The sequence below is a fragment of the Sturnus vulgaris genome, unplaced genomic scaffold (genome assembly GCF_052056855.1).
Source record: "Sturnus vulgaris isolate bStuVul1 unplaced genomic scaffold, bStuVul1.hap1 Scaffold_194, whole genome shotgun sequence".
Taxonomy (NCBI): Eukaryota; Metazoa; Chordata; class Aves; order Passeriformes; family Sturnidae; genus Sturnus; species Sturnus vulgaris.
The window spans coordinates 6065932-6092528 of record NW_028276164.1 but is presented as its reverse complement, the minus strand read 5'-3'; the positions used below and the strand labels follow the sequence as shown (position 1 = coordinate 6092528).

At 49.2% G+C, this 26597-nt stretch overlaps 1 protein-coding gene across 1 annotated transcript in view; it reads left to right on the top strand.

The window, feature by feature from the left end:
* Positions 1 to 26597, top strand: part of LOC148218217 (uncharacterized) — a 404528-nt gene that overhangs the window by 349803 nt on the left and 28128 nt on the right. The window contains 1 exon segment of the mRNA XM_088157926.1: positions 11957 to 12274. Coding sequence (XP_088014052.1) covers positions 11957 to 12274 — 318 coding nt within the window.

The following is a 26597-nucleotide window of genomic DNA, read 5'->3' as shown; positions in this document are numbered from 1 at the left end:
AAAGATGAACGGCCACCAGAACAAATGCTACAACACCATGGACCAGCCCCTGGGATCCCTAACGAATTCATATCAGGACACAGAAAATCAATCCGTAATTTGAGTGGCATAATTAGGTTTAAAAGTATCCTTGAAATAATAACCAACCAGACAGCTCCAGCTCCTGACCTTCCTGCTGACCAAGCCGCTGAAATGAGGAACGAGACATTTCACCATGGGATGGGATCAGATTATCTACTTACAGAAGAAGGAGGAGTTTGTGGAAAATTAAATGACGCAAACGGCTGTTTGCAAACAGATGATAACCGAAAAGTGGTGAAACAGATAGCAAAGGAAATATGAAAATATCTCGTATTCCGGAGAAAGGATGGGAATGGGACAAATTTTCGTGGTTCCCTGGCAGACCATGGCTTAAACGAATGCTGCTCCTCCTCTGACGTGCTGCAGCAACTCTCAGCTTTTTACCATGGAAGACACCTTGCGCCAAAGAGGATGCAGGAAAAGAGATTGAGTCAATGGAAATTAAAAGTTTGTAAAGGCAATTCTTGAGAATATGAGAAAAGGAGGGATTGAAAGCAGTAAGATTAATATCGTAGTGTGGGTGCATATTAAGAGGGACATGCAGTAGGCGATCGGGAACTCTGAACCTGCCAAGTACCTCAGCCTCAGTGGGGAAAGGGAGAGGGAGATGCCAAGGGAAAATGAGGATAAAAAGGAGGCGGCGCTTTAGAGACCGCATGGCAAATGCCGCATGGCCTCTCTCTTTGTCCATCAATAAAGTCACTTTTACAGGACTCCTCTGTCTCCTTTGGGCACACAAACCTCTGGCCACGGGAATTTTCCCGCACAGCCCCGGGCACAGGGCAGACACCTCTGTGCCACCCACAGCAACCGGGACGAGCCAGCGCTGCTCCGGCACCGGCTCCTGCCGAGGCCCCAGCGGGAAGGAGACCGCGGGCAGCCGCTCCCGCAGCGCCCTCAGCCCAGCGCCAACACGGGCCGGCACCGGCACAACCAACCCGCCAGAGCCCCCTGCCGCCCCCTCGGCCCGCAGCGAGCCCCGAGCCCCCGCACAACCGAGCGCGGCTCCCACCTGCGCTGGGGCCGCCTCCGAGCTCCGCCGCCGCCTGTGGCTGAGGAATTCGATGGGATGTGTTGCCTTAACCTTTCTGACCACTCCCAGCCCATCTATGCCAGCATTCAAGCCCTGAAAGAAGGTGTCAATAAACTTCGGGTAGATCATGGGTACGACTGGCTGAACTGGCTCTTAGGGCACTGGGGACTCACTGGCTGGGTCAGGAATTTAGTTCAAATAGGTTTGTATGTATTAGGCATCATATTATGCATTGTAGTAGTTATTCCTTGTATTTTACAGTGTGTTAAGAATTTAATAGACAAATCGCTTAAGAGTGTATTTTTAGTTAAAAGAAACGGGGGAGGTGTGGATATGGGTAATGCAAATGAGACTGATAGTACTGCAGATTCAATCAGCAAATGCAGCCTGACAACGAGGATGCCTGGCAAGAGCAAACAGAGACCTGAATGCAAGAGGACTGGATCAAGTCTGGGTTATGGGAAATAAGATTTTACTAAGTCCAAATGTAAAGTTTGTCTATGTGAGAGTTTGTCTATGTAAGGTTTGTCTATATGATTGCAGTAAAATATTACCAGCCTTCCTGTAAATGGTATATAAGCACATGTAGTGCTCAGTAAAAATTGGATTTTGATCACCATTCAGTGTCCCCGTCTCTCTCTCATCGTCGATAGTTCAAGTACTCCCAGTGGGTTCCTGGAAAGAGAATGGTGGCACATCTACTGCCTGCTACCCCCCTCTAGGCAATATTCAACTGTTTAGTTCACAGACTCATCTTCCAGCACTCTTAGTGGGGTCAGCAGAGCCACTTCCCACTGGTGGGGGCAAAGAGCACCCTCTGAGCCTTTGTGGTGGGAGCAGACAGTGTTGTCTCAAAGGAAAGGTCAAACAGAGACCAAGCTGGACCTCTGCCTCCTGCCCCTCACCCCACAAGGGCAGGAGGGCACAAAACTGAGCACCTTTTTATTTATTTTTTTTTTCTGTCCTGTCATTTCCAGGAGCTTGACTAGTTTGAAGGAGAGGATTAGAAGGATTTCTTGAGGATCACTGCCAGTGCACAGCACACATGGCATCCCTCACCCCTTACATCATCATGGGATGGAGGGGTAGGAACCAACCACAGCCCTGCCCCACTGCTCCAGAAGCCAAAACCCCCATGCAAGCATTTAGTTATGGCCTTCTTAGAGAACCACATTCCCACCCAAATCTTCCCCTCTGCAGCAGCTCATTCCCACAGGAACTGGCAGAGCAGATGGGCTTTGGACATTGGCTGGCTTCCATTGCACTCCTTGCCCTGGACCTGGCACGGCAGGAGAAGGGCTCTGGTGAACCTTCTCCTCCTCCCATGTAGGCTCTAACCCAGCTGCCACAACTTCAAGTTCTCAGAGCACTTCTGGGCTCTGAGCAGCGGCCACGGGAGGAGGAGATGCAACTCCAAAGGCAGCAGTTCCCAGGCCCAGCTCCTGCCATCCCAGTGGGGCTGCTCGGTGGTTCAGGAGAGGAAGGGAAGGGCAAGTGCAGGTGGCAGTAGCTCATTTCAGACTGAAAGAGGGAAAGGTAATTTATTCACTTTGAAATCACTGCATTCAAGCTCTGATTTCAACATGAAAGAGAAGTAGCACCTTCTTGTGTTTAATTTGGGTGAAGAACAACTGTTACATTTGATGTGGTAAGCAGTTCAATTATCAGAGGGAAAGTGTACAGCAAAATTAATGTTCACAGAGAGAGAGAAAAGTCAGGAGGTAGCAAAAGAGAAGAGGAAAAGAAAGCACACCCCAAGCCAGTGTTTTTCCCAAATCCAGGATTTTCTGTTTGTAGGGAATGGGGTGCAGAGTAGCTTTCCCTTGAGATTCAGGACTGAGAGGCCAGAGCTAGAAAGGTTTTTCAGTGAGAAATCCCCTCTCCCACATCTGTACAAGAGCTGTTCTTTAGCTTTTACATGGATGTTTAAAACCTGACATATCCTTTGCTCATGCGACTCATCCCTCGACCAGTAAACATATTTGGACTTAATTACTCTCTTAGTCTATTCTATTACACAACTCTATATCATCTTAAGTTCTTTGGTGTTGGAGTCATATTTCCACCCGGCTAGTTTTCTTCCCGGGGGGCTATTTAAGGGTCTATCTGTTGACATATTTCCATTTCTTTTTCCCCTAGTGAATTCCTTCCTTGCTCTTAGTCCCATTCTTCCCGCCAATCACCGGTTCTCACAACAAAAGCTGCCTTCCCGACAGACAATTACAGGTCCTTGAAAGCAAAGCTGGACTACCAGGAATGTTTTTACAGATCAAGATCTGATTTCTTAGGAACATTAGTGTTAAATAAATGAGGATTTTCTCAAGAACTGTCTGAAAGTTCCCACTGTTCTGGATTTGACTGGGCTTCATTTCTTCCCAGAAAGTGGCACAGGGATGGGATTGGATGCAGGATGGGAATGCTGTGTATGACAGGGAGAGAATTTGGTTGTTGCTAAGCAAGGCTTGCCCTCCTCAAGGACTCTGCAGGGTCCTAGAAGCCACTCAATATCCCATGCTCTGCCATCGAGGAGGTGACAAAGAGCCCGGAGGGAGCCTGTCCAGGACAGCCCAAGGGACTGGACAGAGGGATATTCTCGGTGCTGGGAGCACCTGGATGTTGGACCAGCCAGCTCCTGCTGCCTTTTGGTGGTGCCTGAGCAGGGCTGTGACGATGCCAGGGACATCCTGCAGTGACATCTCCCCTGTCCGTCTGGGCGTGCACTCGGTCCCAAAGCTCATCCTGATCCTGATCTCAGTCTCACTCCATGTTGAGACACACTCACTCTCCTGGATTTAATCTCATCCCAGTGCCAGACTCGTGCAGCCCCAGAGCCAATCTCAAGGCCAGGCCTAAGGCAAATGGCACATTTAGCCTTAACCCCAATTCCAGCTCTAATCTAAAACCCATCTCTAACTGCAAAGCCCAGCCCCAATTCCAGACCCTACCACATGCTCAGCCCTAAACCAAATGCCACGTTTAGCCCTATGCCCAAAGCCAGCCCCAATTGCAACTCTAAGCCCAATCCCAATGGCAGTCTCAAGCCCTAAGTGCAGCTTTGAGTGCCAGCCCACACTCCAATGCCAGCTTTAGCTTGAATTCCCAAGCTCAGCCCCAATTCCTGCCCTAAGGCCAACACTGTTCTTAGTCCTAAGCCCAATGGCAGCCCCAGTCACACTCCCTAGCCCAATCCTGGCTCTGAACTCAAGATCACTGTGATAAATATATTATACTGTCGGCTTTAGCAATTGTTAGAGGGAATACTATGTGTTTCATAAGGTTGACTTCCGTAAAAGAAGTTTTCCTAAAGTTTAGAGATCTTTTAATGCAAATGTTGTGTTGTGAATGTTGCTGAGGAGTTGTTGTAATGTTAACATTTAACCAATGAAGGAATTCACACCTGTTGAATGTATTGAAAAGTAACAAATGATGAGGACTGGGAAAACTGCACATGCTTGAAAAAGGTAGGATAGGGGAGAAACTCAGTTTAAGTGTTGGAATATGTATAGCCTTTTGTAAATATGTATTGGGCTGATGCAATACCCAGGTGGGCAGGGGGTAGTCTCTGCCCTCACCGATTCGGGTGGACTGGCTCTGGCTCCATCCCCCTCTGATCTAGGGGGGCCAGTGCAGTCGCTGTTGTTACAGATGAGCAATGTGGTGGTTGGCTCTCACAATTAAAGGATGAACAGTGTGTGTATGTTAAGATAAGTTTTGTGGATGTATAGTGATGTTATTGTAATATATCCTCCCATAGTCCTCTTTCCCCTCCCCCTTGCATTGTTGTCACAACATGGCTCAGGTACTGGGGGCATTTGGGGAGGGCCGGCTTGTTCCTACACCTGACCTCCAGTGCAGATGTAAGAAAGGAGTCTCCAGCAATGGATGGCAGAGAAGGAATTCGGCGACAAGACTTTGGGAGGGCCCAGGGCCATAAAAGGCAGAACATCCATTCTGTAGGTGAGCACGTGGGGGTTTAGTCCTGTACTTCCAGTGCTGATTTTTCTCCTTTCTCAGTCTCTTGTTGTATTTTCATGCTAAGATTTAATAAACCTCATAAAATGTTAAAAAGTGAGCGTTGTTTGTCCCACCCTGCACTGCCGAGGTAAGAGGTGCAGCTGGAAGGAGGGAGGGGTGAGGGAAAGCTGGTTTGAAGGGTCTTCATTTACTTCTCATTGTCCTGCTTTGAGTTTCTGGAGTTTTTGCCAGCAATCTCTCCCCTCCACTCATCCACAGGGGTTTGGAGCAGTTTTCCCATTGTGGGGAAATCAAAGCCATGCACTGACGCTCCTAATTAGGGGTAGGAGAAGTGAGACTCCAGGGCTGCCCGCTGAGCCGGAGCCAGCGAACACGCAGGGCTGGGAAAGGCGTGCCGGGAGCTGCGGAGAACTTTGTTTGTGTTTCCAGGCCAATGGCGGCTCGGGCCCGGGCCCGTTCCAGGGCTGTTCCTCATCTCCGCCTTTGCCCTCCCACAGCCCGGGGGGCCCTGAGAGCGCGGGCCGAGGCTGGGCCGTGTGCAGAGCCCGGCCCTCGCTGCCATTGGCTGATTGTGCCAATGTCACTCCTGGTTGTCGCGCGCTGATTGGGCAGAGCAGCAAAGGCGCCATTGTGGCAGCGTCTGTGCGGGCCCGGCAGCGGCGGCAGCGGCCGGAGCCCGGGGAGGCGGCGGCGGAGCTCGGAGGCGGCCCCAGCGCAGGTGGGAGCCGCGCTCGGTTGTGCGGGGGCTCGGGGCTCGCTGCGGGCCGAGGGGGCGGCAGGGGGCTCTGGCGGGTTGGTTGTGCCGGTGCCGGCCCGTGTTGGCGCTGGGCTGAGGGCGCTGCGGGAGCGGCTGCCCGCGGTCTCCTTCCCGCTGGGGCCTCGGCAGGAGCCGGTGCCGGAGCAGCGCTGGCTCGTCCCGGTTGCTGTGGGTGGGACAGAGGTGTCTGCCCTGTGCCCGGGGCTGTGCGGGAAAATTCCCGTGGCCAGAGGTTTGTGTGCCCGCAGGAGACAGAGGAGTCCTGTAAAAGTGACTTTATTGATGAACAAAGAGAGAGGCCATGCGGCATTTGCCATGCGGTCTCTAAAGCGCAGCCTCCTTTTTATCCTCATTTTCCCGTCTGCATCTCCCTCTCCCATTCCCCTCTGGGTGAGGAACTTGGAAGGTTCAGAGTTCCCGATCCACCTACTCCATGTCCTCGTTAATATGCACCCCTACTACGATATTAATCTTACTGCTTTCAATCCCTCCTTCTCTCATTTTCTCAAGCATAGCGCTTACGAACTTTTAATTTCCATTGTCTCAATCTCTTTTCCTGCGTCCTGTTTGACGCAAGGTGTCGTGCATGGTAAAAAGCTGAGAGTTGCTGCAGCACGTCAGAGGAGGAGCAGCATTTCTTTAAGCCACGGTCTGCCAGGGAACCACGAAAACGTGTCCCATTCCCATCCTTTCCCTGTTTGGACTGGTACATGAGCTAATTTCTTATTTCCTTTGTTATCTGTTTAACCACTTTTCGGTTATCATCTAGTCGCTAACAGCAATTTGAGTAATTAATTTCCCACAAAGTCCGGCTCCCTCTTTTAATAGATAATCTGATCCCATCCCATGGTGAAATGTCTCATTCCTCATGTCAGTGGTTTGGTCGGCAGGAAGGTCAGGAGCTGGAGCTGTCTGCTTGGTTATTATTTCAAGGACAGTTTTTAACCTAATTATGCCACTCAAATTATGGATGGATTCTCTATATCTTGATATGAATTCGTTAGGGTTTCCAAGGGCTACTCCATGGTGTTGTAGGATTTGTTCTGGTGTCTCTTCATCTTTTTCCTATTTTTGGGTGCTCCCTCTAGCCGGAGAAGAATCAATTGACCACTTTTTTCTAATTAAATCATCAAATACTTGAATTCCAAACTGATTTCTCTGGGCAAGTAAACACTGTTCTGATGTACCCTATATAACCTGGACAGTGGCAGCACGTGTTGGAGTGAGGAGAGGGATCATTTCCCCCCCGCTTTTTTTCATGAATTTTTCCCAACATTCTCCGTTTGCTGTTTCCCTTTGCAGCTTAACCAATTTCTGTTGCAGTCAGATATCCTCACTATGGGCTCTGCCTTTAGTTGTGCAAATTCCATCTGTGCAAGGGTGAGGGGCAGAGGGAATCAGCCCAATTCCTCCCCCAGGCATGAAGATCATCCTGGTTCATTGTGCACACATTGCCCTATCAGTGTTAATTTGCATTTCTAAAGTTCCTGTCCTGGCTCTGCCTGGAACCGATGCTTCTGTTACAGAGCAGCCCTTAGGTGATGCACAGGTGCACCCCCACAATCTGCTTTTTTTCTTTCTCTTTTTTTTTAACGATTTTGTATGAGCTGTTTATGCCTTAAAGCCCCACCATTAATACTCTTCTAGTTTTTCAAAATGCAACCTAAATGTGAGCATCGAAAAACCCATTCTGAAATTCTGCCATCATTAAGAGCCACCCAGAGATATGTACAAAATATTCCAATGCAATCAAGTTTTTTCTAGTTCTACTCCTAAGAGTAAAAATTGTCACAACTCTAGTCCAAACCTAACTGACAATATAAGAGAAGGATTGTTATGCAGAATTTTTCTAATGGTGCAATCTTGTTACTGAAAATGCAGGGAAAATCAAAAACTCTCCAAAAATACCTTTAGTGTTAGAGAGTCAAGGCATTACTTGATTGTGGTCAGGATGTGCAGCAGAAATAATTTCATCCACACATAGCCCGAGTGTGCGGAAAAAATCATTGCATGAGATGTGAGTTTTACTAGATTTTTCCTTAACTTTTTACAGTCTGAACCCATTGTAGTCCATTGGTTTAGTGTTTATTGCTTCCAGGTTGTGTAGTTCTTAGTATTTGGTTTCCTATTGCACTCAGATTTCTCCTCTTCTGATGTTAATTAGATCCACATTCCTGGATTTCCTTCTCAGTCTTTTCCAGACCAGGTGTCTCCATCTATGCCGGGGCAGTGTCTGGGTTGGGTGTTCCTTGATGTTTGCTGATGTTTCCTTGATGTTTTGTTGAATGTTGTTATCTTTGTGGGAATCTTTTGGGCTATTCCCAGTCTGTTGAGATGTTAAACTCATCTCTGTTGAGTGGTGCAACATCTCTTAAAAAAAACCTTTTAAAATTTCTTTCCTGAGAGAAAGGCAAACCGAGCCTGGCTAGTAAAATGGAATATAAAAAAAAATTTAAATGTGGTATACTTTCCAACAGTGGAATCGCAGGCAGCCCAGTGTGTGAGTGTAATTGAGAGGCAGAGTCCTGGGTGGATGCTGTGAACAGCAAAGTGCCAAGGCAGGCTCTGTGCCAGCCCAGCTTCCTGTGGCAGAGATTTCACAAGAGACAGGATTCTGGCCACAGACTGCTTGAAATATCCATCCCTTATCTCCAGCCCGCACTAGGTGGAGAATTCCCAGGGTAAGGAATTGCAAAGATCAATTCCAAGGGAGAGAATTGAATATCTGCCCTGGCTCTGGCCAAAGGTTATAATGGCCAGATGCTTGGCCTTCAGCCAAGGGCACACACTGACTCAGAAAACACTTCCTAAATGCAGCAACATGTTGCATATTCATAGACCTTCATGCATTATTCAGAATCATTCCCCTCCAACCTGTAAATCATTATTTTTTCCTTTCCTGGGGTTTTGGTGTCCCATAATTCCAAGAATGTGAAGAATTTCCTGATTATCTTTATTGCCATTCTCCAAGTTTGTTACATGAACATAAGATTATGACATTATACTGCAACAAAAATATATTTATCACACAACTAATTTTAACTTTTGTTTATTTATGTATATTTATTTGTATTTATAAGTTTTGTTAATTGCAGAACTAAGAGAAACTATGTTCATACAACAGTATTTTCCAGCATATGGCATTCATTTTAATATTTGCAAAAACTCAATAATATAATGTACACTTATAACACACATAGAATTCAAATTTCTTTTTCTCAGTCTGGAGGAGACGTAGCTGGTGGTCCAATCATTTTGTTATTTTTCATTTTCTCAGGTTTTTTTCCTTTTCTCCTGTCCATACCACAACACTGAGGATATTTGAGTTTAAAAAGTCATACAATGTTGTGGCTAGAGCAGAGAATCTTCAATCCAGGTCCTGCAATTTCCTATTAATCCTCAGAATTCTTACAGCTCCTTTTTAGTCCTGGATTACTTCTGAGATTCCCTGGTCCCTCTCTGGGTCAATACACCACAAACACTCAGTCAAAATATGTCCCAAATATTTAACCCTTTTCTCCATCATTTCCTCTTTTATTTCAAATAGACAAAAATGCTTTTTAGCCTGAACATTCAGCCATTTCACAGAGGCTTCTTCTGCCACTTCTTGTCCTCCTGATTGCAGCAAGTCATCCACATCCTGCATTAACCCAATCCCTGGGGGTGGGGTAAATTCTTGTGATATTTTCTGCAAGGCTTGCCCCAATAAGGCTGGTGCTTCCGTGCATCCCTGCAGAAGGACCGTCCATGTCTTTCCCATTTTCCCTTCTACCTCTTCTTCCCACTCAAAGTCAAAATTCAGTTTACCATCCTGTGTGAGTGGGCATCCCCAGAAAGCATCTTTGCCATCAATTCCTGAATGGTGTCAGTGTGAGGAGGGCACCTGGTTGAAGATGGTGTAAGGATGTGAGAGCCCCTGGGTGCTGGGGCCCCCTTGGGCCCTGGGGTTCATCCCTCAGGGGCTGTAGAAACTCTGCCATGGCCTTTGCCTTCCCCTTGGCCTTTTCCTCCTCCCTTCTTGCATTCCCCTGCTGTGTCTTTGTGACCAAGTGCTCCAGGGGCTTCTTCTGCCCCTCCTGCAGCCCCCTCAGTGCCTGGGGGTGCTCATCCTCTGACAGCTGCTGAGCTTTCTGCTAAATCATTCCTTTCTGCAGTGACCCAAGGAAAACGCTTAAAAGCTGATCTCGATGCTTGCACGTCCAATGCCCATTTCCCAGCTGTTCCTTTGTGCTGCTGCTCCTTGTGCTGTGGCTGCCGTGGCCAGCCCGTATCCCAGAGCCGGTGCCTGTCCTGCCGCAGTGTCCAAACGCGGCCCCCCCGGCGGGCAGGGCCGGCAGCTCCACGGGGCCGGGCAGCGGCCGGGGCGTCCCGCAGCCTCCTGGGGGCCGGGGGCCACTGCCGGGCCTGCAATTGCCGGGGGGTGCTGGGCTCAGGCAGCGCCCGGCGCTGAGCCCCGGCTGCCCCACAGCCCCGGCCCGGCCCCGCAGCTCCCCACAGGCCCCCAGCCCGTGCTCCCGGTGCCGCCCCTCTGCGCCCGCTCCTGCCGCTGCCCAGCACAGAGAAACCCCCTGCAATCCTGACCTCCTTGTGTGCCTGTCCTGGCAACCGGGGATACAAAGGATCTGCATCAGCTGGCAACTTCTGAGGATAAGAGCCTGCTGAAAAACATCCCCATCCTCAGTATTTTTCTCTTCCTCCTCTTTTCCATCATTCTTTTTCTTCCCCCATAGATTGCTCCTGCTGCATCTTGACTGAACCATATTCCTGCACACTCCCCTTTCACCCAATCCCTTCCCAGAAAACAAACAGCATCCATCCCTTGTTGTCTAAATCTCTTCTGGACTTCCCTGCTTGCCCCCGTGAGTGTCCCTGTCCTTGATTACCTCTGGGAGAATGTGCAAAATTCCTCAAGATGCTCCCAAGGGACCCTTCAGAGATATTTTGGGATCATCATCCCTTTGGCCAGGATCCCTTCTTGGCTTTCCCTTTCTACCCTCCATGGGTACCCTGCCATGTTTAGTCCCCGAAGATGCCACTGTAGTCACTGCTGAGATTTTCAGTGCTCTCTGGCTGCCGACTCTTCCCAGTCCCCCTGATCTGTCACTCGTCTGTCTCCTGGCTCCAGCGCCCCCCGGCAGGGGAATTTGGGGAGGTGGGAGGGGGGAGCGCCAAGGCCGGGCCCCCCCGCGCTGTGGTGGCGGCAGCGGCTGCAGTGGGGAGCGAGTGCGGGCGGGAGCGGCCGAGAGCCCAGCGCTGCCCCAGCCCGAGCTGCCCCAGCTCCATCGCTGCCCCTGCGCTGGGATGCTGTGGGTTTGGGGGGAAGAGGGAGCCGGCAGTGGGTGCTGGGCCTGGGGGCAGCAGGAGAAGGGAAGGAGAAGCAGGGTTGAAGAACAAAATGGTCAAACGATGCCTGTGGGAGGAGCAGGTGGGATTGTGCATGAGAAAGAGGAATAATGGGAGGAAGAGGAGTGTGCGGAAGAATAGGGACACCAGAGGCGGAGCAGAAATGGGAAGCAGCACAATGTTCCACTCCTCCCTGTATCTGCAGCCTCTGCCCCAACCCCAGCAGCGTTCCTCCCCCAGCATGTAGCAGGTGACAGAAGAGGACCATCCATGATTTTCACCAGTGAATCTTGGTGTTTGTCAGCTTTATTGGCCTAAATGTTGGTGCTTTATTTTTTTGCAGGGGCTCAATCCTTATCTTTTGGAAGGAATTTTGCCTGAAACTTATTTTCTGGGGAGTTTTTTATCTGTGTCTTGATGTTTGGATAGTTTTTGTGCTGAATCGTTGTGTTTTAGAGGTTCTTATAGACACAAGATGCCCAATGTCTTCCTGTGTTGCACTTTGATAGCCCAAGGTGCTCTCTTGTGTTTTCCTCCAAACCAGGATTTGTCATTCCCAAGGCGTGGGTGGATGGAGGAGGAGGAAAAGTCCCAGGGATCCCACAGGAAGAGGGGCTGCAAACCCAGCCCAGGGAGCTGCGAGGAGGAAAGACCCTCCCTGAGCCGGGAAGGCGGACGGAGATCCAGGCAGAGCTCAGAGCTGGTGGAGAAGCCTCCTGGAGGGGAGAAGCCCCACAAGTGCTTGGAATGTGGGAAGGGTTTCAACTACAGGTGCAGGCTGATCCGACACCAGATGATCCACACTGGGGAGAAGCCCTACGAGTGTGGGGAATGTGGGAAGAGCTTCAGCATCATCTCTGGTCTGATGCAGCACCAGAAGATCCACACAGGGGAAAAGCCCTATGAGTGTGGGAAATGCAGGAAGAGCTTCAGGACTATTTCAACTCTGATGAAGCACCAGGTGATCCACACAGGGGAACGGCCCTACACCTGCTTGGAATGTGGGAAGAGCTTTGGGTGGAGCTCTGCCCTGAGAAGCCACCAGCGCATCCACACCGGGGAGAGGCTCTACGAGTGTCCTGAGTGTGGGAAGAGGTTTCAGACCAGCTCCCATGTCCTCAGACATGAGCGGATTCACACAGTGGAGAGGCCCTTCCGCTGCCCCGACTGCGGGAAGGGATTCAAACGCAACGACAAACTCACTGTCCACCGGCGCATCCACACTGGGGAGAGGCCCTACGAGTGTCCTGAGTGTGGGAAGAGCTTCTCCAGGACCTCTCACTTGACCCGACACCAGCGGAGGCTCCACTAAGGGAAGCCCTGTGAGTGCCCCGAGTGTGGGAAGAGCTTCGTGCTCTGCTCCAGCTCCATCCCCCATGGGAGGATCGGTGTTGGATGATCGAAAAAAACCCAAAAACACAAAACCGAAACAAACAGAAAAACCCAAAAAACAAACAAAAATAAACCCAACAAATCAAAAGAAAACAAACAAACAAAAAAACCAACGAAACAAACAAACAAAAAAAACCACCCTAATAGTGATACACACAGAAACAATATAAAAACACCGAAATCAAACAAAAAGAAACGTTAAATTCGAAATAAAGAAAGGAGAAAAGTCGTGAACTAACATTTCTCTTTTTTTTAAACTATGGAGAAAAAACTCTTGTTTCCTCTAAAACATGTAAAAATATTTTGAAGTGAATATGACTGTTCTAACTGTACATATAAAGAAAAGCATTAATATTAAAGTAAACAAATGTAAAAATTGCAGTAATCTCCTAGGTTTTAGTAATAGAAAACCCCTGCTCTCCCCCCAAAAAAAAGAAAAAGGAAAAACTCTATTTTAAAAAATAAAGTAAGTTTTTTTTCAACTGTTATAATCCTTAAACTGTGCATCAGAAGTTAATATAGTCCTCAATAAAAGTTATGAGAAAAACTGTTAGTCTGTATAAAGGATTTTTAGATAGTAATCAGATTTTCATTCTCCTGGGAAGCTAATCACTGTAACATCAAAACAAAAAGAATCCGTTTTCTTGTGGAGGAATCTCCATAGACTGAAAAAAAGTCTCCTCTTTCAAGTAAATGAGTAAAAAACTATTTTAGAGATGGTAGACTGAGTTGTTTTTGTACGTTTTTAGTATTAAAAAAAATGTATGGAAGAAAAAGCAGTAGACTAAAGTTTTCTTCTAAGTTTTTTTTTCATATAGTTTCTAGTAATAAAATTTATCTTTATACCATTTAAAGTAAAAGCTGGTTTTTGTCTACTTCTTAATCCTCTCTCACAACAAAAAAATTCAAATTAAGAAACCAAAACTACTACATTTAACCTCAGTGATTCCAGGATTTTGATTTCCTATTACTCTAGGGTGTCTTCTGCAGCCAAATGGTGATGGACTGGGGCAAAGACCAAGATTTTGGAGACAGTGGGGTGGAAACTCCTCCAAAAATGTTCTTCCCTCCCTCCCTCCCAAGCACGTGGATCCTCAGCTCGCACAGACACAGAAATTCTTTTATTTTGGCCTTGATTTGCTTTTCATTTCTCTTCATCCCTTTAAAACATCCAACACGGGGTAAAAATAAAGACACTGAACTGAGACATGGGTGGGGACACGGGGGGACATTGACAGGGTGGGACACAGACATGGAGAGTGACATGGGGACACAGGGACATGGAGGGGGACGTGGCCATTCGTGGGGACATGGGGGGACACAGGCATGGATGGAGATGTGGGGGACAGTGACAGGGATGGAAACATGGTGGGGACACAGCCATGGGTGAGGACATGGTGGGACATGGCCAGTGACATGTGGGGACACGGCCACGGCCGGTGCCATGGGGGGAACTTGCAGGGGCTGTGGGGGATGCTGGCTTGGAGGGAGTTGAGGGTTCCTGGCAGGGACTTGGGGCTCGCTGAGGCCTTTGGGGACCCCAGGCCGAGCGGCTCCGGCTGCGCTGGGAGACCCTGGCGGAGGTTCTGGGGCAGCTGCTCAAGGACCCCCTGCCCTGGAGCCCCAGCCGGGCATTGGGCTCCTGGAAGGGAATGAACGTCCTTGTCCCCAGCACGACAGATTTCTTATTTCTTGCAGGTGCAAATGGTTCTCTTACCAGAATAGCTTGTTGTGTTAATTGTTTTCATGCTTAAGATTGTTTTCACCTGGGAACAAGCAAGTAACTTAGCTGCACATAGAAGAAGTGACAGGCTAGCTATTAATTTAGCAGAGAGCAAGACCTGATTTTATGAAGCCTTTTATAATTTGTCTACCTGACTGCAACATCTCACCCTTTTTCATTAATTCAAAGAAGGTTCATATGTTCTGATGTTAAAATAGCTCTCTCTTGTGAGGGTGTTATCTCATTAAGGTTATCACTGGTTATCTGTTAGAAATGGGATAAGATACATAAAAAGACAGATTACAATCAACAAAACTTAGCAAATTCTATCATGTCATTGACACAGGGTTTCACAGCATGAGAAAACAAAAGAATAATGTCCAATGTCTCCTAGGCAAATGGGAATAAATGACCATTGTTTTAAAGTCCAAATAGTCCATTAGCTGGAAATGTTGATCTTTGACATCACTGAATGTGCTCTTGGATCCTGGAACAGGGAATAACTGAAGAAGGTTAGTAGGAACACTATACCATGATGATGACACAGGGCTTTTGTTGGCAATTTGCCTGTAAATTTCCAGACACAGCCGTGTCTTGGCAGTCCTGCTTCTGGTTTTGTTCTGGCCACGAAGGCTGCATGGTGATTAGGTTCTTTTTCTTCTCACTGGGCTTCATTTTCTTGGAGGCAATTGATGTTTGGCTGAATGAACAGGTGACTATTTGAACTTGTTGATGATAAAAACACATGCATACCTTCTCCTTAAGTTAATTAATTAATTAGACTTTGTCATTGTACATTCAATTGAAGAGCCTTACATAAAAATATTTTACTTTTTTTTGGTGCAAATATTGCAAAAAAAAATTTTATAAATATATAAATTTAGGAGCTAATTCCCCCTTCCTTGTTTTAAAAACAGCATGCATGACTCTTGCCGTGAACATGAAGGGAAGTTCAAAACAAAACCACACATGTAGTAAAAGCAAAACTTACAGTAATTGGGAATAATTCTGCTACAACAAACCAAAACATTTCCGATAACAGATATAATTAATTACACTTGTGAAATTAGGTGATTACGAAACATTAAAACATTGTACCATCATCCCAGTGTCTGCAACAGCTGATAAACCTCAAATCAGTGAAGAACTGGATAAGCGTCTGTTGGGGGTTCTTTTTTCCTTTCCTCTCTGCCTGTGGAATTTTTTTCCCATTGACATGCTAAGAAGCACTGATGGTTGGGTCCCAGCACCAGGGAGGGCATCCCTGTTTTTTTGGGAGTTTCTCTCGGAGGGTGGGGGGAGGGAAAGGGGGAACACGGTGAGATTGGAAGCAGGTAAAGGAGGGTGGGGGGCAGTTGCTGGCTCTCGCTCGCTTTTGGCTCTCGGAGCAGAAAGGTCATTGCTACCCCCCCACCATCCCAACGCCGGGAGCTGCCTCTCTGTTTTGGACCCCGCAGCCCTGCTTGGACGCCCTCCTGCTTCAGCTTGCTGTTTTCCCAGCATCCTGCCTCTCCTCCATCCCTTCCCATCTGGGACACAGCTGCCATCACCCCCAGCCCCTGCAGGTGCCGGGATCGTCACATCTGCCCCGTCCACCGGGAATCTGCCAGCGCTCACTGCCAGCGGTGACGGTGACTGCAGCACAGGGGAAAAGTGCCTGAGGCCCAGAAGGACTGGAACTGGGTTCCTGTTCTGCTTCTTGTTAATTCCAGAGTTGTTGTTCTGTTTGCCTTCTTAGATATACTAGTAAAGAACTGTCATTCCATATCTTGGCCTGAGAGTCCCTTAATTTCAAAATGGCACTAATTCAGAGGGAGGGATTTGCTTTCTCCATTTCAAGGGAAGGCCCTGCTTTCCCTAGCACACACCTGTCTTTTATTCAAACCAGGACAGATTTTGGCACCCAACAGTGGAACCTGTGGGCATTGAGTGGAAAGGCTGGAAAAGCAATAACAGTTCTTGAGTGACCTGATTTTGTGTTTTAGGTGGCACCATATGGTTTGTGCTGCACGTGGTCACTGCTACATCTCTCCCATTTGCAGCCCTTTATCTAAAAATGGGTCCTATAACAAAGGCTACTGTGGCCATTATCCAGTTCATTTTGTGGGTTGATATGATGAGGAATTCATGGAGTTTTAAGTCTCTCTGGAAGGTAAGTACATGGATTCAGAGCTATTGAACTCTAACTGTGTGTTTTTGGGCTTACTTCAATAATGGTACTTACTGTGAGGAAGTGACAGCAGGGGAAATTTTCTCCCTTCCCTTCATCCAGTTCACCATTTAGGTCCACCCCACCAGTTTTCAAAGGTTTCAAAGGCTTCAAATCTTCTCTAAATACTAATGCCTTTACAGTGGCTGGTGTTGCTGATATGCCTGTTAAACCTGTTCTATTTAACATTCAGAGATAAGGGGAGATTGATTTGGATAACAACCCTGATACCTACCCCAGGAAATTGGGATGCTGCTGCAGAGCCTGACCCTGCCCCACAGCCCACTTCAGAAATGAAACACCCGGATTGGGTGGGTGTTTTAGTGAAGGAGATGTGTGAGATGAGCCAGATGCTGAAGGAGTACCTTTCCCCAGCTGGTGAGAAACTCCCCCTGCCTTCAAGAGGGAGAGTCTGATGGTGCAGCAGTGGAACCCAGAGACATTACATCTGTCCAGGTTCCAGCTGAACTGCAAGGACACTCACAGAGAGCAATAGTCACCCCTGTGGAAACAAAGAAGTCTAAGATGAAAACAAGACACCTAGAAAATAAGGATAAGAAAGGAGGGCCTGCACAACCAGCAGGGGAGCCAGAGGTTGAGATCATCACCAAGTCCCTGTCATACAAAAGTCTCCATACTCTGCAAAAAGACAGTGAGTGACAAGGCCGTGAGGCTTTTACCACCTGGTTACTGCAGGTGTGAGGCCTTATGGGTACAGGTGTGTGACTGGATGGTCCTGAGGCAAGGAATTTGGGATCCTTGACCCAGGACTCAGGTGTGGACCAGGTATTTGTAAGGGAGACAGGCATCCTTTCCCTCTGGTAGTGGCTTTTAATGAGTGTGAGAGAGAGGTCTGTCCACAGAGAGAGAATGCAGGAGCACCACCATAGAAGGTGCTGGAAGACCCTTGAGGAAGGGATCCAAGAGCTGAGAGAAGTGGCAGTGCTGGAGGTGCTCTTTGGGAGGGATGGACAGCATGACAATGACCCTGACAAGGTCAGGTGCACAGGGCAGATGTTGTGCAATCTGGCAGACCTGGGGCCATCTCAATAGACCACCTTCATTGCAACAATTAATGCTGATAATAACAGAGACAGTGGGTTCTGTTGCCAACAACCAACAAGCTTAGAAATTTTGAGAGTATAATCAATGGCCCAATGCAGGCTCATGTCTCTGCTGTAATTGTGAGCCTCCAAGAGGAGATGAGGGAGATGAGGGAGGAGGTGAGGAAGAACAGTTCCCAAGCAACACCAGTGCTGTCATATCACGAGTTCCTGGAACACATTTTCAAGCCCTTCCAGCTGTTTCTGTCTTGCATCACAAAATTGGCAGGTGTTTTGCCCTTTAAAAAGGACTTGTTGCATACATTATTATCCAAGGGGTCGCTTTCAAAGGCCGACAAAAACCCCATGAACAAACAGCAACCAACCAAACAACATATTAAAAACAAGTACTTTATTTTTAGCTCTTGATTATAATATTTTCCAAGCTGGCCTCCTCTTCCACTGCAGTGTTCTTTGAACAGAAAAACTTCCTTGCCAGAGGATGTGACTTAACAAGGCAAACAGAACTTACACACAATTGATATATTAAAGCTAAACATTCAGAGTCCCATTTCACAATCATCATCATTTATTTTCTGTTCATTTTGTATTCAGAAGGGTGAGAACTGTTGTTGGGGGTTGAATGCTTCGCTTTTCTTTCTGTGGAATTTCTCCCATTGTTATGCTAATTAATTGTGGCTACACCTTAAAACGACAGATAATGTTCTCTCGTAGGGGGGTGGCTGGAGGGGGAGGGGGGGGGGGGGAACCGGAAAAGGAAAGGTGGGATAGGGGGGTCTGGAGTGGGGGACGCTCTCTCGCTTGGCTCCTGGAGTGGGAAGACAACCTGGGCTCTGCTCTGGCATCTTCCCCTGCCATCCCAGCGCTGAGATCCACGCTCCCTGCCTTTGGACATCGCTCCGCGGCTCTCCTAGCTCACCCTACTACCTCCGGACACTCTGCTGAGCACCACGACCGACACCGTGAGGGGGGAGTAACTTTCCCCATCCCCGCTCACCCCTGGGCCGCGGCCGCCATCACCCAGCCCTCTTCAACTGCGCGGGACCTGCCCTGCCCCCACAGCACCGGTAACAGCACAGGGAGACGGCCTGCGGCCAGAAGGGACTGGAGTGGAGCTAGACTGTTTCTGTTGCCAATTTTTATAGCTGTTGTTGTTTTTCTGCTTTGTTAAATACCAATAAAGAACTGTTATTCTTATCCCCATATCTCCTGCCTGAAGGTGTCTGAATTGGACCTAAAATAATTAAAAGGGAAGGGGGTTGCACTCTGCATCGCAGAAAAGGGGCTCTTGCCTTTCCTTAGACCATACTTGTCTTTCAAACCAAGACAGATTTTGGCGCCCAACGTGGGGCATTGCCTGAGGGCATTGAGAGAGGGGTAGAAAAGGGGATAACAGTTCTTAAATTACCCAAGCTTGTGGTAGGTGACACCATGCTGTCCAGCTTACCCTGGATTGGCCTCCATGTGGTCACTGCTATATCTCTCCCATTTGCAAGCCCTTTTTTAAACATGAGTTTCATAACCAAGGTTACTGTGGCTATTATCCAGTTTATTATGTGGGTTGATCAGTTGAGGAATTCATGGATTTTTAATTTTCTCTGGAAGATGGCCACATGGATTCAGAGCTATCACACTCTAATGTGTGTTTCTGGGGCTACTTCAATAATGGTACTTACTGTGAGGAAGTGGCAGCAGGTGAAATTTTTTCTCAACCCATCACAGGGTTTTTGAAGTTCACCCCACCAGTCTTCAAGGGGTTCCAATCCACTTTAAATGCTAATGACATTATATTGTGGCTAGTGTTGCTTATATCCCTGTTAAACCTGTTCTATCTAACATTCAGAGATAAGGGGAGATTGACTTGGATAACAACCCTGATACCTACCCCAGGGATTAGTGATGTTACCCCAGAGCCTGATCCTGTCCCAGAGACTAGGGAGGTTACCCCAGAGCCTGATCCTATCCCAGAGACTAGGGATATTACCCCAGAGTTTGACCCTGCTCCACAGCCCACCTCGGAAAGGAACCACCCAGAATGGGTGGGGGTGCTAGCAAAGGAGATACGTGAGATGGGCCAGATGCTGAAGGAGTACCTCTCCCCAGCTGGTGAGAAACCCTCCCCTGCCTTAAAGAGGGAGACTCTGATGGTGCAGCAGTGGGACCCACAGATGTTACATCTGTCCAGGTTCCAGCTGAACTGCAAGGGCACTCACAGCCAGCAGCAGTTGCCCCTGTGGAAACTAGGAAGTCTAAGATGAAAACAAGGCACCTAGATAATAAGGGTCAGGAAGGGGGCCCCTCACAACCAGCAGGGGAGCCAGAAGTTGAGATCATCACCGAGTCCCTGTCATACGAGAGTCTCCGTAACCTGCGAAAAGACATTGTACGACGGGGCCGTGAGCCTTTTACAACCTGGTTACTGCGGGTCTGGGACCTTATGGGTACAGGTGTGCAACTGGATGGTACTGAGGCAAGGAATTTGGGAGCCTTGACCCAGGACTCAGGTGTGGACCAGGTATTTGTAAGGGAGACAGGTCTCCTTTCCCTCTGGGAGCGACTTTTAATGAGTGTGAGAGAGAGATTTGTCCACAGGGAAAGAATGCAGGAGTACCACCAGAGAACACGTTGGAATACCCTTGAGGAAGGGATCCAAAAGCTGAGAGAAGAGCCAGTACTGGAGGTGCTCTTTGGGAGGGATGGACAGCATGACAATGACCCTGACAAGGTCAGGTGCACAGGGCAGATGTTGTGGAATCTGGCAAACCTGGGCCCATCTCAATATACCCCCTTTATTGCAATGATTGATGCTGACACCAACCAAGTGACAGTGGGTTCTGTTGCCAACAGGCTCAGGAATTATCAGAGTATGATGGCTGGCCCAGTGCAGGCTCATGTCTCTGCTGTGGCTAAGGACCTCAGAGAGGAGTTTAAGGAGGAGATGAAGGAGATAAGGGAAGAGGTGAGGAAGATCAGTGCAGCACCAGTGAGAGTCATCGACCCCAAAAGTAGAGCCCAACGCCCCCCAGCTAGGGAGAGAGGGTACACCCCACGTGCTGACCTGTGGTTTTTTCTACGTGACCACGGGGAAGACATGAGAAGGTGGGATGGGAAACCCACTTCTGTCCTGGCAGCACGGGTGCGCCAAATCAGGGAGGGGAACACCAACAGAGGGAACTCCACTAAAGTGAGGGTAGCCTCAGCCTCCCATGGAGGTGCAGGGTATTACAGAAGGGAGGATGATCTGTCAGATCCCCTTGAAGGAACCTCCAGTATGTATGCCCAGGAGAGAAATAATAACCAGGGCTAGAGGGGCCCTGCCTCTAGCCAGGGAGAGGCACGGGAAAACCGGATCTTTTGGACGGTGTGGATCCGATGGCCTGGCACATCAGAGCCACAGGAACACAGAGCATTGGTTGACACTGGTTCACAATGTACATTAATACCATCAGGACATGTCGGAAAGGAACCTGTTTCAATTGCTGGGGTTACAGGGGGATCTCAGGAATTGACTCTGCTGGAGGCTGAGGTGAGCCTGACTGGGAAAGAGTGGCAGAAACATCCAATTGTGACTGGCCCAGAGGCACCATGTATCCTAGGCATAGACTTCCTCAGGAATGGCTATTACAAAGACCCAAAGGGACTCAGGTGGGCTTTTGGAATAGCTGCTGTGGCGGCAGAGGGCATTAAGCAGTTGAACACCCTGCCTGGGCTATCAGAAAACCCATTTGCAGTGGGACTCCTCAGAGTGAAAGAGCAACAGGTGCCAATTGCTACCTCAACAGTGCATCGCCGGCAGTACCGGACGAATCGAGATGCCGTGATCCCCATCCACAAGATGATCCGTGAGCTGGAGAGCCAAGGGGTGGTCAGCAAAACCCACTCACCCTTCAACAGCCCCATCTGGCCTGTGCGTAAATCGGAAGGAGAATGGAGATTGACAGTGGACTATCGTGCACTGAATGAGGTGACTCCACCGCTGAGCGCTGCCGTGCTGGACATGCTGGAACTGCAGTACGAGCTGGAGTCCAAGGCAGCAAAGTGGTACGCCACCATTGACATCGCCAATGCATTCTACTCCATTCCTCTGGCAGCAGAGTGCAGGCCTCAGTTCGCTTTCACCTGGAGGGGTGTGCAATACATGTGGAACCGACTGCCCCAGGGGTGGAAACACAGCCCCACCATCTGTCATGGGCTGATCCAGGCTACACTGGAGAAGGGTGGAGCTCCAGAACATCTGCAGTACATTGATGACATCATTGTGTGGGGGGATACAGCAATGGAAGTATTTCAGAAAGGAGAAAAGATCATTGAGATTCTGCTGGGAGCCGGCTTCGCCATTAAAAAGAGCAAAGTCAAAGGGCCTGCCCAAGAGATCCAGTTCCTGGGAGTAAAGTGGCAAGATGGACGGCGCCAGATCCCCAGTGAGGTCATCAATAAGATCACTGCAATGTCTCCACCAACCAGCAAGAAGGAAACACAAGCCTTCCTAGGTGCCATAGGCTTTTGGAGAATGCACATTCCTGAGTACAGCCAGATTGTGAGCCCTCTTTACCTGGTCACCCGCAAGAAGAACGATTTCCACTGGGGCCCTGAGCAGCAGCAAGCCTTTGCCCAGATCAAGCAGGAGATTGCTCATGCAGTAGCCCTTGGCCCAGTCAGGACGGGACCAGATGTGAAGAACGTGCTCTACTCTGCAGCCGGGAACCATGGTCTGTCCTGGAGCCTTTGGCAGAAGGTGCCTGGTGAGACGCGAGGCCGACCACTGGGGTTCTGGAGCCGAAGCTACAGAGGGTCCGAGGCCAACTACACTCCGACGGAGAGGGAGATCTTGGCCGCCTATGAAGGGGTCCAAGCAGCCTCAGAGGTGGTTGGCACAGAAACACAACTCCTCCTGGCACCCCGACTGCCAGTGCTGGGGTGGATGTTTAAAGGAAAGGTTCCCTCAACCCACCATGCCACTGACGCCACATGGAGTAAATGGATTGCCCTCATCACACAACGTGCCCGTATTGGAAACCCGAATCGCCCTGGGATTTTGGAGATAATTACCAACTGGCCGGAAGGGGAAGACTTTGGCCTTGCCGACGAAGAGGAACAGGAACAGGTGACCCGGGCCGAAGAAGCCCCACCATATAACCAACTGCCAGCAGATGAAACATGCTATGCTCTTTTCACTGATGGTTCCTGCCGCATCGTGGGGATGAACCGGAAGTGGAAAGCAGCCGTATGGAGCCCCACACGACAGGTTGCACAAGCTACCGAAGGAGAAGGTGGATCGAGTCAACTTGCTGAACTCAAAGCTGTTCAGCTGGCCCTGGACATTGCTGAAAGAGAGAAGTGGCCAAAACTCTACCTTTACACTGATTCATGGATGGTAGCCAATGCTCTGTGGGGATGGCTGGAAAGGTGGAAAAAGGCTAACTGGCAACGTGGGGGAAAACCAATCTGGGCTGCCAATGAATGGAAAGACATTGCCACCCAGGTAGAGAAGTTGCCTGTGAAAGTCCATCACGTAGATGCCCATGTCCCCAAGAGTCGGGCTAATGAGGAACACCGACACAATGAGCAGGTAGATCAGGCTGCACAAATAGAGGTGTTGCAGATAGATTTAGACTGGCAGCACAAGGGAGAGTTGTTCCTGGCTCGATGGGCCCATGATGCCTCAGGTCATCAGGGCAGAGATGCCACATATAAGTGGGCACGAGACCGAGGGGTGGATCTAACCATGGACAGTATTTCTCAAGTTATCCATGACTGTGAGACATGCGCTGCCATCAAGCAAGCCAAGCGGGTGAAGCCCCTCTGGTATGGGGGGCGATGGTCCAAATATAAGTATGGAGAGGCCTGGCAGATTGACTACATCACACTACCTCAAACCCGCCAGGGCAAGCACTATGTACTGACCATGGTGGAAGCCACCACTGGATGGTTGGAGACCTACCCTGTGCCTCATGCCACTGCTCGGAACACCATCCTGGGCCTGGAAAAACAAGTTCTTTGGAGGCATGGTACCCCTGAAAGAATTGAGTCAGACAATGGGACTCATTTCAAGAACAGCCTTATAAACACCTGGGCTAGAGAACACAGCATTGAGTGGGTGTACCATATCCCCTACCATGCACCAGCTGCAGAGAAAGTTGAACGGTGCAATGGCCTGCTTAAAACCACCTTGAAGGCACTGGATGGGGGAACTTTCAAGAACTGGGAGATTAATCTACCAAAGGCCACCTGGTTAGTGAACACCCGAGGTTCCACTAACCGAGCAGGCCCTGCCCAATCTGAGCCCTTGGGAATATCGAATGGAGATAAGGTTCCAGTGGTACACATGAGAGGTATGCTAGGAAAAACTGTTTGGGTGAATCCTGCCTCCAGCAAAGACAATCCCATCCATGGAGTTGTATTCGCTCAAGGACCAGGTTGCACCTGGTGGGTGATGCAAAAGAATGGAGAGACCAGATGCATACCCCAAGGAGACCTTGTTTTAGGGTGAAATACCTATAGTACTGTGCCTATGTCTCTAACTGCATGTATGTATATATAATGTAACAGTTTAATTTGATATAGCATATTAGTATGGGAGAAATTCAGGGGTGGATAATGTTGGGGGTTGAATGCTTTGCTTTTCTTTCTGTGGAATTTCTCCCATTGTTATGCTAAGTAATTGTGGCTACACCTTAAAACGACAGATAATGTTCTCTCGTAGGGGGGTGGCTGGAGGGGGAGGGGGGGGGAACCGGAAAAGGAAAGGTGGGATAGGGGGGTCTGGAGCTGGGCTCTCTCTCTCGCTTGGCTCCTGGAGTGGGAAGACAACCTGGGCTCTGCTCTGGCATCTTCCCCTGCCATCCCAGCGCTGAGATCCACGCTCCCTGCCTTTGGACATCGCTCTGCTGCTCTCCCAGCTCACCCTACTACCTCCGGACACTCTGCTGAGCACCACGACCGACACCGTGAGGGGGGAGTAACTTTCCCCATCCTCTCTCTCCCCTGGGCCGCGGCCGCCATCACCCAGCCCTCTTCAACTGCGCGGGACCTGCCCTGCCCCCACAGCACCGGTAACAGCACAGGGAGACGGCCTGCGGCCAGAAGGGACTGGAGCGGAGCTAGACTGTTTCTGTTGCCAATTTTTATAGCTGTTGTTGTTTTTTCTGCTTTGTTAGATACCAATAAAGAACTGTTATTCTTATCCCCATATCTCCTGCCTGAAGGTGTCTGAATTGGACCTAAAATAATTAAAAGGGAAGGGGGTTGCACTCTGCATCGCAGAAAAGGGGCTCTTGCCTTTCCTTAGACCATACTTGTCTTTCAAACCACGACACCCCCGTTGGGCAGAGCCCTGGTGATCCGTGTTGGGTGGGGGGAAGGAGTTGGAGAGAACTTTTCACTCTTCTTGTCTTTGAGCTATTTGGTTGGTAATAAATTTCCTCCCTGTTCCCAGGCTGGGTCTGTGATGCCTGTTCTGCTGTTTTTGGACGATCTCTCCCTGTCTTAATCTGACCCAGAAATTCTCTATTAAATTTTCTGTCCCCTGTGCAGCTGGAGGGGCAGGGTCATATTGGCTTTGATGGGTGCCTGGCATCGGGCCAGCGTCACCCAGGCCATGGGCACCCCTGAGATCCCAGTGTGGGGATGCATTCCCCCACTCCTAGAGAAAGTGCCCACCCAGACTGAGGTCAAGAAGAAACATTGTTATGACTGGAGCCCACTCTCTTGTGACCCTCTCAACAGAAATCCAAAAGGAGACCTTTGATTCAAGTACCTTGAATATCTAAGTTATGCCTGTAAGCAAGGTTCAGTTATAGTTATGAACATACTTAAATGCTGTTAAATGCTAAGTGTTTTGCTAAGTTCTTAAATGTAAGTCATAAGTGTTGTTATTGTATTAAGTTGCTAAATACAACTTGGAAGTTACAGCTGTAAGTTAGGTTAAATGCTGTTAAGTGTTATTGCTCTGTGGAATTGTTAATGTTAAGTTCTAAGTTAAGTTAGGTATAAGTTTGGTGTTGTTCGTCTGTTGATTTGCTAGGCCTAAGGTATAACTTAAGTTACAAATTAAGGTAGAAGTTCAAATGTTTTTAGGCCGTGTTCCTTTTAATCCCTGCATGCACCTAAACACAGCACACACCCACCCACACTCCTTAGAGAGTTCCCATTTAATTTCTGTTCTGATTGCATGGATTTTATTTGGTGTTGTTCTTGCCTTGTTGTGCCTCACCTGTCCTGTAGGCAGTAGAGTGAGTCTTGCCAACAAACTTATTGTACTTTGTTGCTTAATATTAAATCTCACTTTTGCTCATGCCCTTGTCACCGATTTTTAAGCGATCTCAAACGCTCTCATTCATGACAGCACCACAATGTCCCGCATCACCGAGGGCCCTGACACACGCCCGTGTCACAAAGGGCCACCCCCGGCACCCAAGAGCAGAGGGACAGCCTGGAAGCGGCCCGGAGCAGCCCCGGCCTCGTGTCCCTGTAGCCCCTGGCGTGGCCAGAGCCCTGGGAGGCTTTGGGGTCCCCACGTTGGTGTCCCAGGGGTTCCCCGTCTCCAGGCTCATCCCTTCTCCAGGCTCCCCTCACTCCCGGCTCTCGGGGTCCCCCCTCTCCAGGCCCCCATTTCAGGCTCCGGCACTCCCGGGGCTCTCCCCTTTTCGCTTTCCCCCCCTCAAGGCTGCTCCCCTCGCCCTGCCAGTCCCGGGCGATCGCCACGGGGCTCCGGGGACCTCCATCCCCCACCCACCGCCGGGGCTCTGTCTGCAGCCGCCACCCAGACATCCCCAAAAAACCACCCGGGGACCCCGCAGGATCCCCCAAAAGGGGATTTCGGGACAGCTCTGGAGCCCTGCAAGATGCAAACATCGCTCCGCCCGCCTCCTCCCGAAAAAAAGAAACAGGGAGACCCAAAGATACTTCGGGTGAGCTCCAAATATTCCTCCCCCTTTCAAAAAAACCCTGCCAGGACGGCCCAAGATATTGGGGGCGAGGTCCCTCTCCCGGGTCACCTATGTCAGGAAAATTAATCCACA